This window comes from Berghia stephanieae, chromosome 3 (assembly GCF_034508935.2).
Source record: "Berghia stephanieae isolate SIO BIC M18660-M18661 chromosome 3, UCSD_Bste_1.3, whole genome shotgun sequence".
Taxonomy (NCBI): Eukaryota; Metazoa; Mollusca; class Gastropoda; order Nudibranchia; family Aeolidiidae; genus Berghia; species Berghia stephanieae.
Window position 1 is genome coordinate 43,674,478 of NC_088362.1, and position 16,007 is coordinate 43,690,484.

A 16,007-nucleotide genomic window follows, 5' to 3' on the forward strand; every position below is an offset into this window, starting at 1 on the left:
CAATTTAACTTTTATGCTCAGTATAGTTTAAAGTACGCCTCACTTGCATTATCAGAACAGGATGCAAATAAAGTACAGTAAGTATGTGGATATCAATGTTCCAATTATGATAGTGCAAGGACTGTGCGAGGTGTAATATTATATCAATCTCTATTTCACTGTTATTAACTTTTAGGTTGTAGCTACAGAACTGACAGGTAACAAATATTAAGTTGGAAGGGGTAGGAATAATCATGATGAAACTAGCCATAATGATTCTGCTGTGATTACAATGATATGGTAGTTGAAGCGATTATGGTAAAAAATAAAAAAATAAATAAAAAGTAGTCCTTCAGAGCCTTTAGGCCAATAGAGCCGGAGTTTATCCCAGTTTTTATAGCGTGAAACAAGCGATAGCAATTGCTTGCTGCCCTTTGGATAGGACACTAGTCTATCACAAAGTACTTTCCACCACATCTAATAGACCCTGCTACCCAATCACTGCTGGGTGGACAAGATGGTTAGAAAAAAACGAATGCATCCAGGATCGATCTCGGTCCCTTTGCGTGTGAAGCGAGTGCTCTACCAACTGAGCTATCGGGATAATGGTAGAGGTATGACTTACTTCATCCTGATGCTGTGATGGTGGTGGTGATAGTAAAAATGCTTAAGTAATGGAAGATATTATAATGGTGGTGGCGGTTATGATGACGAAGCATTTGTAGTAGCTGTGATGATGCTGGGGATGTGGTGTTAGTGTTAGTGCTTACGTTTTGGTAGAAATGGTAGTTATGATGCTATGATGTAGATGTATATCTAAATGATATAATGATCATGGTTGTAGCGATGATGTTGCAGTGGGAATGAAAATGTAGTGCTACTAACAATGCTGTGGTAATGGTAGTAGTATATAATCTCTCATTTTCTTACATAAATTTTGTTAAATTAAACACCAGTTTGAAGCTAGTTTCAGAATAAAATGAAGTACCTTTGCTATTTAATTTTAAAAACCTTTTAAACTACATATAAATTTGCTAATATTTCTTACCTGTGGTTCTCTCCTCTTGTCCATTCAGAGTTTCTTTGTTATTTTTCTCTTGTTTCTTCTTCTGTTTTTCATTTTTACCAGCATTGTTGCCAATGTTCTGTGGTGACTTCTTGTGGTTATTTTCACCTCCTTCGATAAAGCTCAGTATGTCTTCAATAGGATCATTCCCTTTGAAATCAGCTACAGCTTCTGAAGGCTGACTCCTCTGCTTCGACTGTCTCTTTAACTTTCTCAGCCGTTTCTTTCCAAACTCTGATCCCGGTTCCAAGCCAAGAGGAGCCTGTGCAGTGGTCAAGGCGTGATGGTTGGGCAATGTGGATAACGAAGAACTGCCACCTTCCACCACTTTACTGGCATTGACAGGCTGACGCATCTGCTGATAGTTGCCCAGGTCCAGTGCAGGAGGAGGGTTGCCATTCACATCCAGCCCAATTGGTGATGTCACTTTGTCACTGTCATCTGAAATCAAATTGTTAAGAAATGTGTGATAAAGATGAAAATAATAACCTCTAATTGAAAAAAAAACATACAAAAATTTGAACGGCATTCAATATATTGTAGATGTTACAATGCCAAGTCCATTCACAACTTTTATTCAAAGGGATGATCAGTAAATAAAAAGGACCGCCATTATTGTTTTAACAAGTTTGGTAACAGCCAAAGGACATAAAACAATGAAACCTGTATTTAAAAGAAAACAAACAAATAATGAAACATCTCTACGCCTCCCTCCAAAAAAATAAAATGCACCCCAAACAAACGCAATAACTAAATGAAACAATAGAAAATCAATGTAACCATACCAAGATAAACACCAAAATAGCTAAAATGGAAGAACGTTTATTTTTAATTAAGAGAGAATAGAGAACGCAATAAAAAAAATAAATAAAAAAAGACAAATAAAATCATGAAAAAGGAAGAGGAAAAAGAAAACATCCAAAGCAAATACAAGACACAGACTATTAAAACAACGGAAAGAAAACCTTGCTTAACACACACAGAACAAAAGGCCTGAAGCAGAGAGTTTTTGTTTATTTATTCATTTCCTTATTTTTATATACATATAATATACTCATTTTTACAAAGCGGATGACTGAAAATTAAAGAAAAGAAGAAAAAAAAAAAAAAAAAGAGAGAAAGAAAGACAATGCAGATGGTGTGTTAAATAATAGCCTTATGAAGCTGCGACTCTCCTTCATTATTAGGATATGAATTATGACACGTTGCATAATGCAGCGCCATACGAACCAAGAACAAACGCACCCCCCCCCCCCCCACACACAAAACAAAAAAAAAAGAATGCAGATACGCCCATATTCATTCATTTACTATATCTACATAATAACAATAAATAACAAGGAGTCAATCACAAGAAAAAATAGTTTTAAAAAACAGCTTCAAGACAGGGACAGAGAAAAAAAAAACAAAAGGGGGGGGGGGGGGGGGGGGGAACGGAAAGTGAGAAAAATTGACTTCTTTAGGCCGACAAAGTGAAGTCCAGGAAACGCATCTTTCTATTTCATTGAAACACAGGGATAGCTGGTTAAAAAGAGTGACACACATACAGGAGACAGCCTTTGAGTAAAAAACTTATCACATCCGTAGTCAACGTGCTGGTGACTGCATCTATATCTCACCTTCGTCCTTTTAATTATAATGAAAGCAAAATAAGATGACACACGAGTTAGCATAATACATAAGTTATCTATCGATCTTCGTTCATCAATGGCTAATAAATTGGAATAAGTGACAAACATCGGTCAGGGCATAGTAGGGAAACGAGCACACAATCACCATCAGGTGTGTAGCCAGCAGACACTAGACGAAGCAGCCACCAACAGCCCTAGTATAAAAATCGTGTGCGTCAGAAAATTAAATGACTTGGGAGACGTGTACACACACACAATTTTGTGGACTTCTGAAATGGGGACTTCCCTATTACCCGATTTAAGTTTCTAATTGACATAATTATTGTCTCTGTGACAAGTATCTTTTCTCATTCAGGAAAGAATATAATAGGCAATTTCTCTACAGTAGAAAAGAAAACAAACAACAACCTTCCCCCCCCCCCCAAAAAAAAAAAACAACAAAAAACAACACAAAACATAATTCAAACAAGTATAGGCACTTTACAATGCCGGCTATAAAGGGAAGAAAAGACCAAACGTTTCAAGGAAATCTTGGGAGGCACTTAAAACTCCAATCCTCCTCATTATTTCTACAAAAAATCAGAATCTATGACGACTAATAACACAAGGACGCAGTTTTCTGTAATAAGTGTTTTAAAGAAATAGTGACTGATGTCACTAACATCACAAAGATCCGAAATCCCCCCCCCCTCCCCCCCAATAATTAAAATTAAAAAAATCGCACACACACAACACATAAATAAATACAAAACAAAAAACAAAGCAGAACAATTTTTTTAAATGACACAAGCCCCCACCCCCCCACCTCCCAAAAACCAAAAAAAAACCAACAAAAAACAAAAACACTACGAACAACAAAAAACACCAACACCAATAAATTTAAGCATTTCCCGCTTTGACGATGCATTTCCGCTATCTGACACTCGACACTTTTACTAGGTAATGCGTATATGGATGACTTCGGTCACAAAGAGTGGGTGACTTATGACCTGGGGCAATAAATGGGCAGCACGGCGAGCACAGGTCTGATAATATACACTGCCATCTTTGAACCAAGTCAACAACAAATTTGGGATGCCTGTGTACCTATAAAACATCTAGTTATAATGTAAATTACTATAATTCGTGAATCCATTTCTGGTCACTGTGAATTGTATACGAAATTTCCGAAATGCTCACAAGGTAAAACTACAAAAACAATGCAAAGTATCCGTTTTTGTTTTTTTTAGTTGGATCCGATGCGTGAACAATCCGCCTTAAAATAACCAACAAAAGAAGAGAGTGATGGCAAACGCATACTAGTGTTCATGGTCTTATTCTTAAATTATAGGTAGATGGCACATTCTGGGTAGATATTTGATGTCTTCTTGTGATTTGACACTTGAGGGAAGCAAAGGAATGTTATTAACCTTTCAATTAAGTCAAGTACACTTCAAGTGACTTGTAATAAAAGGCGTGGTGTATAGTCGTTAAAAAATTGCTCGTTATAAGGTCACATCAAGATCCTGAGTCGTCCCCCCCCCCCCCCCCCCCCTCTTTTCTTGGAAGTGTCTGAAGTGTGACAATACGTTGACTATTGGTTCTGTAAAGCGGTTTGAGGTCTCGTAAAACAATAATTAAAAAGAAAAGCAAGTGGACAAGGTCCTTGTTTCAACAGCTGGCAATAAGGTTATGTATTTGTATCAGCCCATTTTGCATTTGTTGAAGGGGAGAAGAAGGGGGGTCCTTTCCATCAAGATTCGAACCCTTTTTTTTAAATATAAGTAAGATAACTGAATTAACCACACACGGCCAACAGGTTGCCAAAGGAATTCCTGCGATGGAGCTCAGAGATAATGGCTGGCTACGTTATCAGCTCCACTTGTATATTCCCGCTTACATAACATGCAAACTGGCGTGTTTTGTTACGGCGAGCTGGCCAGTTTCCGATAATCAAGGTGGTTCATAGGGCATAACGCACAACCTGTGGTGCATACTTATACAAGAATAACCTTTATACATATTAAAGAAGCCTCTGACCCGCCACAAACCAACAACAACATCCGGAGGTCGTTGTTGCCGGGCGAGGGAGGTCAATAGGCAGAATATGGGAAAGCCAAAAGATCGATTATATAATAATGACTTATTATCTTTGAGGGCGATCGCCTTCTTTGATACGCTCTCAAAGTCATGAGGCATCATGGCAGAGTTGACAACAACGGTAACCATCGCAACCACTACCACAACGTCACAAACACATTTGCAATCGAAACCTTTCGTAGTTTACTACTAAACCATCTGAAACATCGTAAAACCTACACTGTGAATGGCGCATATAAAGAAAACAAGCTAAATAATCAGAAAAACTAACATAAAAGCAAAACAACAAACTCCTCCCTCTCCTCTTTAAAAGAAAAAAAGAAAAAAAAAAGGAAAATAAGAAACAAAATGATTACTCGAAGCCCAAAGGACTCCGACACGCAGGCACACGTTTTCTATATTCATTGTGTGGACTTTTACTATTACTTTTCATTGTGCAGCCTTCAACTCCTCCTCCTCCTCTTACTACTACTACTACTGCTACTACAATTACTACTACTACTACTACTACTACTACAATTACTACTACTACTACAACAATTATCACTACTACTACTACTACAACTGTTACTGTTGACAATTACAACTACGATAGCAACTGCTACTTCTCCACCTCCCCAATCTCTGTCTAACTTTCGTAAATTTCCTTGTCAGCTATATTGTAAAGTTTTTGGATAACAAATACCGAAAACCCTGTTCTCATTATTCCGTCGCCTGTATGGAGCGTGTTGTGTAGGCGTAAGCTGTGTCCCAAATGTACATTCTGCTCCTCAACACAGGATAACAAATAATAATCGATAAATGATAATTGAGCAGGGGAAAAAATCAACCCGACCGCCTTAGGATCCGTTACACACATAATGTGACCAGAACAAGATGAATGACGAACGGTATGATAGTGGTTTCAATCTGTCGTTTTTAGCACATCCATGCTTGCGTTAAAACCGTGCCAAGGGTAAGACGGAGGCGCAAATAACTGTAATCCCATTTCCCCAGACTTGTCATACTCAATGAGCTTCGTAATTCATCCTTTTATCACATGGATCAGGAATAAAACATATCATTCACAGAGAAGGTAACTGTTAAAGTATCCGATTAAAAACTACAGATTCCAATCAGAGGTAGGCCAAAAAGCCACCTGACTTCTGTGCAAAGATGAAAGGCCGCATGGAAAGCAAATAATTTCTTTTTGTTTTTAAGGGATTTACGAAGCTTGTGACATAGTCTATTTATGTCATTTCAGCGTCAGTAAAATGACAGAAAATGAGGTGTTAAAAAAAGTCATCCCCCAAAACAAATACGATGCATTTGACAGTTTGTTTTTATGTTTTTAAGGGTTTTACGTCACTTGCAAAACATTAAGGTCATATCAGCGCCAGTAAAAGGGAAGAAAATGGGATAGTATAAAGTTCTAGAATTACAAAAAAGCATCCAAGAAAAGGGAAGACAAAGGGGAATTGGTTCAAATAAGAAACGGGTGTAGATTCCAAAAGCACTCTATCAAAGTACTTAGTTTGAGATCACTAAAAGTCTCATCCAGACACAAGCACAAGTCCCTGCTAAGAGGAACACACTCAAATGTTTTACAAATCATATATAATATAAAGAAAGCATAATACAGTGCATAATAGAGAGATGATTTACAATGAAAAAATTATCATCTCCCAAAACTAACTATACATTCGACTGTTTCCCTCTCAGTGACTCTCAGCCAGGGCATCTGGCCAGGACCAGGACAAAACCAAGTAATCTCATTCCAAGACAAAGACAGAAAGCATGTTGGAAAACAGATATAAGGGGATAGAAGACACATTATGTACCCCCCTGCCCACTATGGGAGGTCAGGAACCCCACCCAGCATTTGACAGTTTCTCTCTCATTCAAGGCGGCCGGAGCCAGGACAAACCAAATAATCTCATTCAAAGACCTATTCTTATTAAAACTAGAGCTTTTACATAGCGATATCCGCTTAACGCTCTTAAACAACAACTGCCGTGCTCTAGAAAGACACACCGCGAGGTCCCAGGTTTGAGATTGTTTGCCAAGATGTCATTCGCTCTGAGAGTGATTTGAGACAACAATATTGACAAAGAAAAAAACAAAACACGATGCTCTATTACAATTTCTTTTTCGAAAATAAATAATATAAATAATAATAATAAAATATTAAAATAATAATATAATAATAATATAATAAATAATAAATATAATAATAATAAAATAAATAATAATGCATACTTCTATAGCGCCTTCGTCGAAACCCCAAAGCGCTTATTCAGTTTACAGATGAGTATAAAGCTTAAAGATAATTTTTTATCCACAATGGCTCAGGCTTACGCCGCATATAGTCGGGAACGGACCCGGTACATGAAGGTCACAAGCCGTATTCTGTCGTTTTATTGAAGAACACAGTATGTGCTATTTGGTTACCATCGCATATACCGTGTTTTTTTTAAACAACGGCCGTATTTATATCAATAGACCCGAAGCCATTTGTTCTCCGACTTTTAAATGCAGACCCCCAAGAACGGACAGACTCTTGTGCAAGTGTGTTAAATGATTACTCAAAGAAATATATACCCCCCCCCCCCTACTTAAGATGACGGATATATATGAGTAATATATATGACTCACTAAAGGGAGACGAGAAAGATGAGAGAGGGAGAGAATGTGATAGATAAATAGATCGATAAATAGAGATGTGTGTGTATAATATTATTTATTATATTATATATATATATATATATATATATATATATATATATATATATATATATACATACACACATACATATAAAACATTCTACAGTTCATCTAAACCGATTCCTCCATTACGTTATTAATGAAGAACAGCAGACCTATACACACAGTCAAGGTTTAAATACAATGCCATAGTATCAGTTTCTTTAATAAAATCTGAATTTCAAGAAAAGACTATATCAATTTCAAATGCACGATCTACACAAGAATCAATAATAATTATCACTTCAAACTACTTTAGAATAAATGTGAAGTTCAATACCGTCACCCAAACATGTAATACAATTCATCGCTTTCACTTCTTATACTTTCCAATTTCGGTAACAAATAATCTGAACCTGGATGAACAAGAAATCCGAATTTCGTAAAACCACCCCGTAATATAAACTCGAATTACAAAACAAAACAAAAACAAAAGAAACAACAAAGAAAAAGAACACAAAAACAAAAAACAAAACAAAACAAAAACACAACACAATGAACACAAACACACACAAACCTAGCAATGCAGACGTCTTTCAAATCCCCATAAGATGGAGAGACTGGCTTGAATGAATACGAATTACTAAAGGATAGCACAAAAGACTAGAAGCAAATGGAACAGTAGGGTGAAGCCAGTACCCAATCTACAAATATCCAAGTCGGACGCTTTAACCACATCGCGTCAAGTAACAATGCTCACCTCTGTAAAGGCTAAATTCGACGTAAACTTGAAATTATCTCCCCGTCGACAATGAGTTGATGTTAACCTCATCCACCTCATTTCATGACATGAAGTAGAGACAGCACGTGCCACGCTCCCGCTTTCAAAAATAAATTATTTAAGAAAAAAGAAAAATGTCAAACGCGGTTCCTGTTTGTTGCGAAGCACACATAACTAACACAATATTGGTAACAATGATTGAAAGCAACACAAAACTGATATTTCCATCGAATCAACCACATTGAGAAACGACGAGGACTCCAGAAAAGGCAATACATATATTATATAAACATAACAGACTTGAGGCAACCACCAGCATCACCACGACGCAACAGTCGACCAGAACCACCACAACTATTCGGCTTACCGGAGAGCTTTTGCAGGAATTAAAAAAAAAAAAAACAGGTCGGAAATAATGCCAAATTTATATCTCTAAGGAAAATAACTTGATGTTGGATTGTATATTAGAATAAAGGAAAACTTTAATTTTCGTTTCCGAACATCTTTACTCTGAAAAAGCCTCTAGTGGCCTTGCTGTTTTTACTGATGAAAATCCGAAAAACAATTGTATTTAGATCTCATTACCTAAAATTAAACAAAGATAATTTGTTGAAAATAATATACAAAATAAATTAATCAAAGTACCAAATTGATACTCCGATGTCAAACCGCCTTAAAAATATTTTTTGTTTTGTTTTGGCACTTAAAACGCCAAACGGGCAAGCTTGGTACTATCCACAGCGGAGGCGCTATCAGCCAATACAGTAATAAAAGAACCAAAAGCAAAGCAATCAGTCCTGGTTAGCCCCGCCTATATTATATCCAGAACTCTCCTCCCATGCCTTCATCAATCTTTCTCTCACTCTCTCTGTACCCCCCCCCCCCCACAACCGCACCATCCTTTAACCTCTCTGTTCCACCCAGATGCCATCCCCACACCGCAGCAGCAAAGCGTCCTCAGTCTTCAACCTTTACCACACGAGTTTGAGTCTGAGACCTCGAGAAATAAAATATCCATTAAAAAAAAGTGTTGCGCGTGGTTTTGCGTGTGAGTGAGTAGAGTGGGAAGGGTAAAATCGATCTAAGAGAATACTAGCGGAATGCTTTGCATACGCCCCATCGATGACAACAGAAGAGCGAGCGGTGAAATATTCTATTTATAGTAACACACCAGAGGTCTAAAGTCGTTTGAGGCAGGAAATGTTCAATACAAGATAGAAGGTCACAATGGTGTGGGATATACGAGGGCTCTTTCAGAAATAACCGAAAAATGCCCATTGCTCAGCAACCAGTGGAGATATTTTAATTCTGTAAACGACATGATATTTCTTTTTTCCTTACGGATATTCCCATAAATTATGGAGTGCATCATTTTGCACAATGAATTTCTAGACGATTTTAAAGATGGCGGCCCACCTTGAAACTTGGTCAAAGGAGGAAATCAGAGCTGTCATACGTTTTTTGAACGCCAAAAGTCTGAATCCTACCGAAATTCATAAAGAACTTCAGAGTGCATATGGTGAGCATGTTATAAGCCGTACACAAGTCTATCACCGGTGTAATTTGTTTGAAGCCGACCATTCCGACTTGACAGACAGGGAAGGGAGAGGGCGTTCGATAACTGCGACGTCAGAAGACAATGTGAAGCGAGTTGATGAGCTTATTCGTCAAGACAGGAGGTTGAAACTTCATGAAATCGCAAACAGTCTTGAAATTTCGGAAACTTCTGCCCATAGAATTGTATTTGATGAACTTGGCTACAGAAAAGTCAGCGCAAGATGGGTTCCTAAGCAATTGGCAGACAATCATAAAGAACAAAGATTGGACATCTGCAGGGAACTTTTGAGAAGAAGCAAGAGCTCACGCAGGGTTCACGGGCATACTGCCAACGCCGGCGGAGACTTTCTAGGGTACGATGTGACTTTTCTTGACAGCATAGTCACCGGTGATGAGACTTGGTTGCACCATTGCACCCCAGAAACAAAGCAAGATTCGATGACATGGAAACATCCATCCTCACCTGTCGCGAAGAAATTCAAAGTCATGCGGTCAGCAAAGAAAATAATGGGAACTGTTTTCTGGGACAGTCGTGGTGTTATTCTGTTCGAAACCTTACAACCTGGAGAAACAATCAATGCTGCGAGGTACTGCCAAACTCTTGACAAGCTTAGGGAGGCCATTCGCAGAAAGCGCCCAGGGCAGTTGACCAACGGGGTCATTTTGCAACACGACAACGCTACACCCCACACAGCACGAGTGACGCAAGGTTGTCTAGAGAAATATGGATGGGAGATTTTGCCACACCCACCACACAGTCCAGACCTCGCACCATCTGATTATCACCTCTTTGGGCCACTGAAACGTGAGCTGGCAGGAAAGCGCTTTGATGTCGATGAAGAGCTTGTTGACCATGTGCGGAAATGGCTACAAAACCTTGACGGAAATTTCTTCCGAGAGGGTATCTATTCCATGGTGCGGCGTTGGCAGAAGTGTGTCGACAGACTTGGCTGTTACGTAGAGAAATGAAGGACGAGTCAAGGTATGAACACGTGCAAGAATTTTGTTGATAGCATAAAAACGCGGATTTTACAGGCATTTTTCGGTTAATTATGAAAGAGCCCTCGTATTTTTAATGGCGTAACAGACGATAGTAGCTTTCAAAGTAAATTTGCATGGGTAAATATATAACTATGACTTGATACCATAGGCAGTTGACATCTTACCAATAAACTCCTTAAACAATAACAACAATAATAACAACAACAATAATAATAATTTTGATGATGATGACGATGAACATGATGATAACAATCAATATTAACACATTACGATATGATTAACCCTTCAAAATTACAGAGAAATCGTTCTTATAGATAGAACCAAATGACGGCGCCTTGGTCTTTGTTATTGTTTTTAGACAGCCATTTTCAAGATAAATTCCAGACTATAAACGTTCAATGCATGTTCAACACATCATTGTGCGTGTAGACTACTTTATATACGACTGGCGGATGTTATGAGTATCGTACCTAAACGCACAGCATCTATTGAGCAGCCTCTTATGGTTCTCACACTACTATGTTATGACGATCGACCCAATCAGCAAAGTCCGGTCCGCACTCGTGCACCGTCGCGAACCCGGTAGCATCGTCACAACACACCGTTCGACTAGATGCTATGCCGTCTCAGGTTCTTGCCCACAGCGGGTACATTTTGGAGAGTCAGAAAGACCCCACCGATGAAGCGCCATTGCTACGAAAAGCAATGCCTTGGTAAGTGACCAAATAACTATTAACAGACTCAAGCTACGGTAAAGGTATCTGAGCGTTGTACGAGGGCTCTTTCATAATTAACCGAAAAATGCCTGTAAAATCCGCGTTTTTTATGCTATCAACAAAATTCTTGCACGTGTTCATACCTTGACTCGTCCTTCATTTCTCTACGTAACAGCCAAGTCTGTCGACACACTTCTGCCAACGCCGCACCATGGAATAGATACCCTCTCGGAAGAAATTTCCGTCAAGGTTTTGTAGCCATTTCCGCACATGGTCAACAAGCTCTTCATCGATATCAAAGCGCTTTCCTGCCAGCTCACATTTCAGTGGCCCAAAGTGGTGATAATCAGATGGTGCGAGGTCTGGACTGTGTGGTGGGTGTGGCAAAATCTCCCATCCATATTTCTCTAGCCAACCTTGCGTCACTCGTGCTGTGTGGGGTGTAGCGTTGTCGTGTTGCAAAATGACCCCGTTGGTCAACTGCCCTGGGCGCTTTCTGCGAATGGCCTCCCTAAGCTTGTCAAGAGTTTGGCAGTACCTTGCAGCATTGATTGTTTCTCCAGGTTGTAAGGTTTCGAACAGAATAACACCACGACTGTCCCAGAAAACAGTTCCCATTATTTTCTTTGCTGACCGCATGACTTTGAATTTCTTCGCGACAGGTGAGGATGGATGTTTCCATGTCATCGAATCTTGCTTTGTTTCTGGGGTGCAATGGTGAAACCAAGTCTCATCACCGGTGACTATGCAGTCAAGAAAAGTCACATCGTACCCTAGAAAGTCTCCGCCGGCGTTGGCAGTATGCCCGTGAACCCTGCGTGAGCTCTTGCTTCTTCTCAAAAGTTCCCTGCAGATGTCCAATCTTTGTTCTTTATGATTGTCTGTCAATTGCTTAGGAACCCATCTTGCGCTGACTTTTCTGTAGCCAAGTTCATCAAATACAATTCTATGGGCAGAAGTTTCCGACATTTCAAGACTGCTTGCGATTTCATGAAGTTTCAACCTCCTGTCTTGACGAATAAGCTCATCAACTCGCTTCACATTGTCTTCTGACGTCGCAGTTATCGAACGCCCTCTCCCTTCCCTGTCTGTCAAGTCGGAATGGCCGGCTTCAAACAAATTAAACCAGTGATAGACTTGTGTACGGCTTATAACATGCTCACCATATACACTCTGAAGTTCTTTATGAATTTCGGTAGGATTCAGACTTTTGGCGTTCAAAAAACGTATGACAGCTCTGATTTCCTCCTTTGACCAAGTTTCAAGGTGGGGCGCCATCTTTAAAATCGTCTAGAAATTCATTGTGCAAAATGATGCACTTCATAATTTCTGGGAATATCCGTAAGGAAATAAGAAATATCATGTCGTTTACAGAATTAAAAAATCTCCACTGGTTGCTGAGCAATGGGCATTTTTCGGTTATTTCTGAAAGAGCCCTCGTAGCTTGCTGCGTTTTGTGATTTACATGGTTGATGTCCTCATTATAGTGATCACTGTTTTGGACACAACTATGGAAAAAAAATCAGTGACAATCCCATTCGGAATGATTTCCTACCCTTTCCGGGGTTTTTTTTCTTCTAAAAACCTCCAACCAAGGGAAGTAATTCATTAAAAAGAAAATACGAAAAGTCACAACAAAGTTACGTCCCCTATCCTTACAATTTGATATTATTTCGTCCTATAATCAAGATTTGAAAAATAGGCATATGGAAAAAACTCCAAAAAAAAAAAAAAAAGAAAGAAAGAAAGAAAGAAAGAAAGAAAGAAAAGAAAAGAAAGAAAAGAAAAGAAAAGAAAGAAAGAAAAGAAAAGAAAAGAAAAGAAAGAAAAGAAAAGAAAAGAAAGAAAAGAAAAAGAAAAGGGAAAAGAATAGAAGGAAAAAAAAAGGGGGAGGGCGGGGAGAACGGAAGAAATTACACAAGACTCACCCCCACTTATCAATATCAAGTGTAGGACACATATGGTATATCGGACATCTCTAAGTCTTTTCAATAATCGATACTTTACATCTGCCCAAGACGCGAAGAGTTGAAATCAATTTTTTTTTACAAATAATAAAATAATAAATCTATGTTTAAGAACTCGCGTCGGAGACCCAACAGGAGATGAGAGATTTAAACATGATTCGTATGGTACATACGGCACATTAGTCAACCTCTATTGTGTAAGAATAAGGAAGGGGTGTTCAAAAATCATTATCATTCAATAAGGTTTATCATAACACAAGACGATAATGTTCCGAAGAATGCTTTATCACTTTAGCATCAGTGAAAAGAAGACAAGGTTCGTTGACTTCAGACATCTAATAATGAGTACAGTAATCCGGGTCACTGGCCGGAAAGACACTTTTTATTATTATAGCCATAACCGAACTTTTTCTTGTTTTGTCTTGTGTTACAAAGCAACATTCAACAGTGAAAAAGGACATGATCGAGAAGGCTCCCAGAGCGATAGAAAGTTAAATTTCAGTTGAAAGCCCTTTTACTTTCAATTTCAAACACATTTTCAGTTATTTAAAAGTCGGCTCCATCATATTAGACCGTTTGCAATATAATCATGTTGACAAGAGCTAGTATTCCAGTGTCTCCTGAGTTCAACTTTCTGATCTTTGGCGACTGACTTACCAAGCAACTAGAAATCGTCTCGCCCAGACAGGAAGCTTTTTCTAAAGTTGACGTCACTCCATCCTTTGTTAGACAGTTAAAGGTTATGACAGATAGCTTTTTGTTGTTTTTGTCTTGTGTTGGTACGATTAATCTGGCAAACAGGTGAGTATTTTACACGAAGGCATGGCACCAACAGTTTTAAAATATATCCTTCTCTACTCCATTACAGAATACGTGCGTAAATAATTTAATCAATTGTTTAAACCACGAGTTAATCTCGATCTCGGTAACGAAATAGATAACATTGCTTGCTACGTAGTTCCATCCTTCGGATGTAACTGATCCAGTGAGCCAACTTCTACGGAGTGGAGGAGACATGACATGATAATGGTGGTGGTGTCGGTATAAGATGATAGTGATAATGATAATGATAGTGATGATGATAATGCTAATGATGATGTGTGGTGATGATCGTTATAGTGATTTTTTTGTTTGTTTGTTGCTTTAGGTCTCTTCCAACACAATTGAGGTTATATGAGAGACCGCTGAAACAAAGAAACAAGCAATCTAACAAAAATAGTACAAATGTAAATCAAAATCATAACCTAAAGATATCATAAGCTAAATTATAAATAACCAAGAACAAACAGGCAGAAGATTTACAGAAAAAAAAAATATCCCCTGTCAAAAATACAATCACAAACCAAAGAAGCAGGATAGGCTAGTAAAGAGAAGAAGAAACAACATCACTATCGGATCGTACACCCATGCGAACATCATAGGTATATGATTCAAGGGTGATGCTCCCATCCAACCACCCGCATCGTTATAGTGAGAATTTTGATGATGTGGTAGCGGATGGTGGTAGAGGCAATAATGATAATATCGACGATGATATGGAGGTGGTGCTTGTAATGTTAGTAATGATGATGTTGCGGTCTAAAATGTGACTGTAATGATGCTGGTATGGTAATTGGAATAGATTTAATGAACAATGCGGTTGTTGTAATGATGGTGACGTATTTATGGCAATGGTGGTAACGACGATGACGGTGGAAATGACGATGACGATGGTAATGAAATAATGATGTAACGGTGACTGTGGACGTGGCATAAAATTCATGGAATTCAAAACTGGGGAAAAAAAAACAAGCAAAAAAACCCCGGTAAAACGAAACATAAATGTGACACATGTAGATACTTAAAAAGCTAAATCTGGGATAATAAATGAAAAAGGAGAAATGCTGATGTCTGGGATCCCTAATCTGACGATGAATTTTTCCTGCCCCACCCCACCTCAGCGATAGATGGATTACAATTGATACAGGTTATATTTATTCACTTAATATTCCAGTATAAATTACGTAACATTTTAAAACCTGGGTAGATTTGTGATGATTCTTATGATTGGAATTTGGATATGTAGGTGTGCTTTGAAAGCGGGAGCATCGGGAAGAGGGGGAGGGAAGAAGGAGGCAGGGGCGCTTGCTGATGATCAATTCAGGCCGGCACAAGTGAGAAAACTCAACTTAGATTTTTTTTACCCCCCCGACGACCAAGCAATGATAGGGTGGCTGGGCCTGTTTGACGCAGCGGATAGTGCTCTTGAAGACAAGCGCTCTATTCGAAATCAACATCACTGTCATTTAACGTTGCAGAAATCGAGATAGATTCCGGGTCAAAATTGATAAAATACAAGTAACTGAACTACTGATGCGTACGTTCGTTTTCGTCTGAGTGTATGTGTGTGGGTACGTAATAATAAGTAATATATAGCGAATTACCACGCATTCACCAGGTTTAATGCGCTTCACAATCTTTCATTTCTAACTAAAGTAAAAAAGGTTCATTCACACGTATTCTGATTGACACAATTCATCAATCACCCCCCCCCCCACACTTTCAAAA

General features: G+C 38.6%; 1 protein-coding gene across 4 annotated transcripts in view; it reads right to left on the minus strand.

The window, feature by feature from the left end:
- The window catches only part of LOC144967798 (uncharacterized), a 55,038-nt gene that overhangs the window by 12,163 nt on the left and 26,868 nt on the right, over positions 1-16,007 (minus strand). For all 4 annotated transcript variants that reach the window (XM_078905447.1, XM_078905449.1, XM_078905450.1 and 1 more), the window contains one exon: positions 1,028-1,486. In XM_078905447.1, the coding sequence (XP_078761573.1) occupies positions 1,028-1,486 (459 nt within the window). The remainder of the gene's footprint in view (positions 1-1,027; positions 1,487-16,007) is intronic.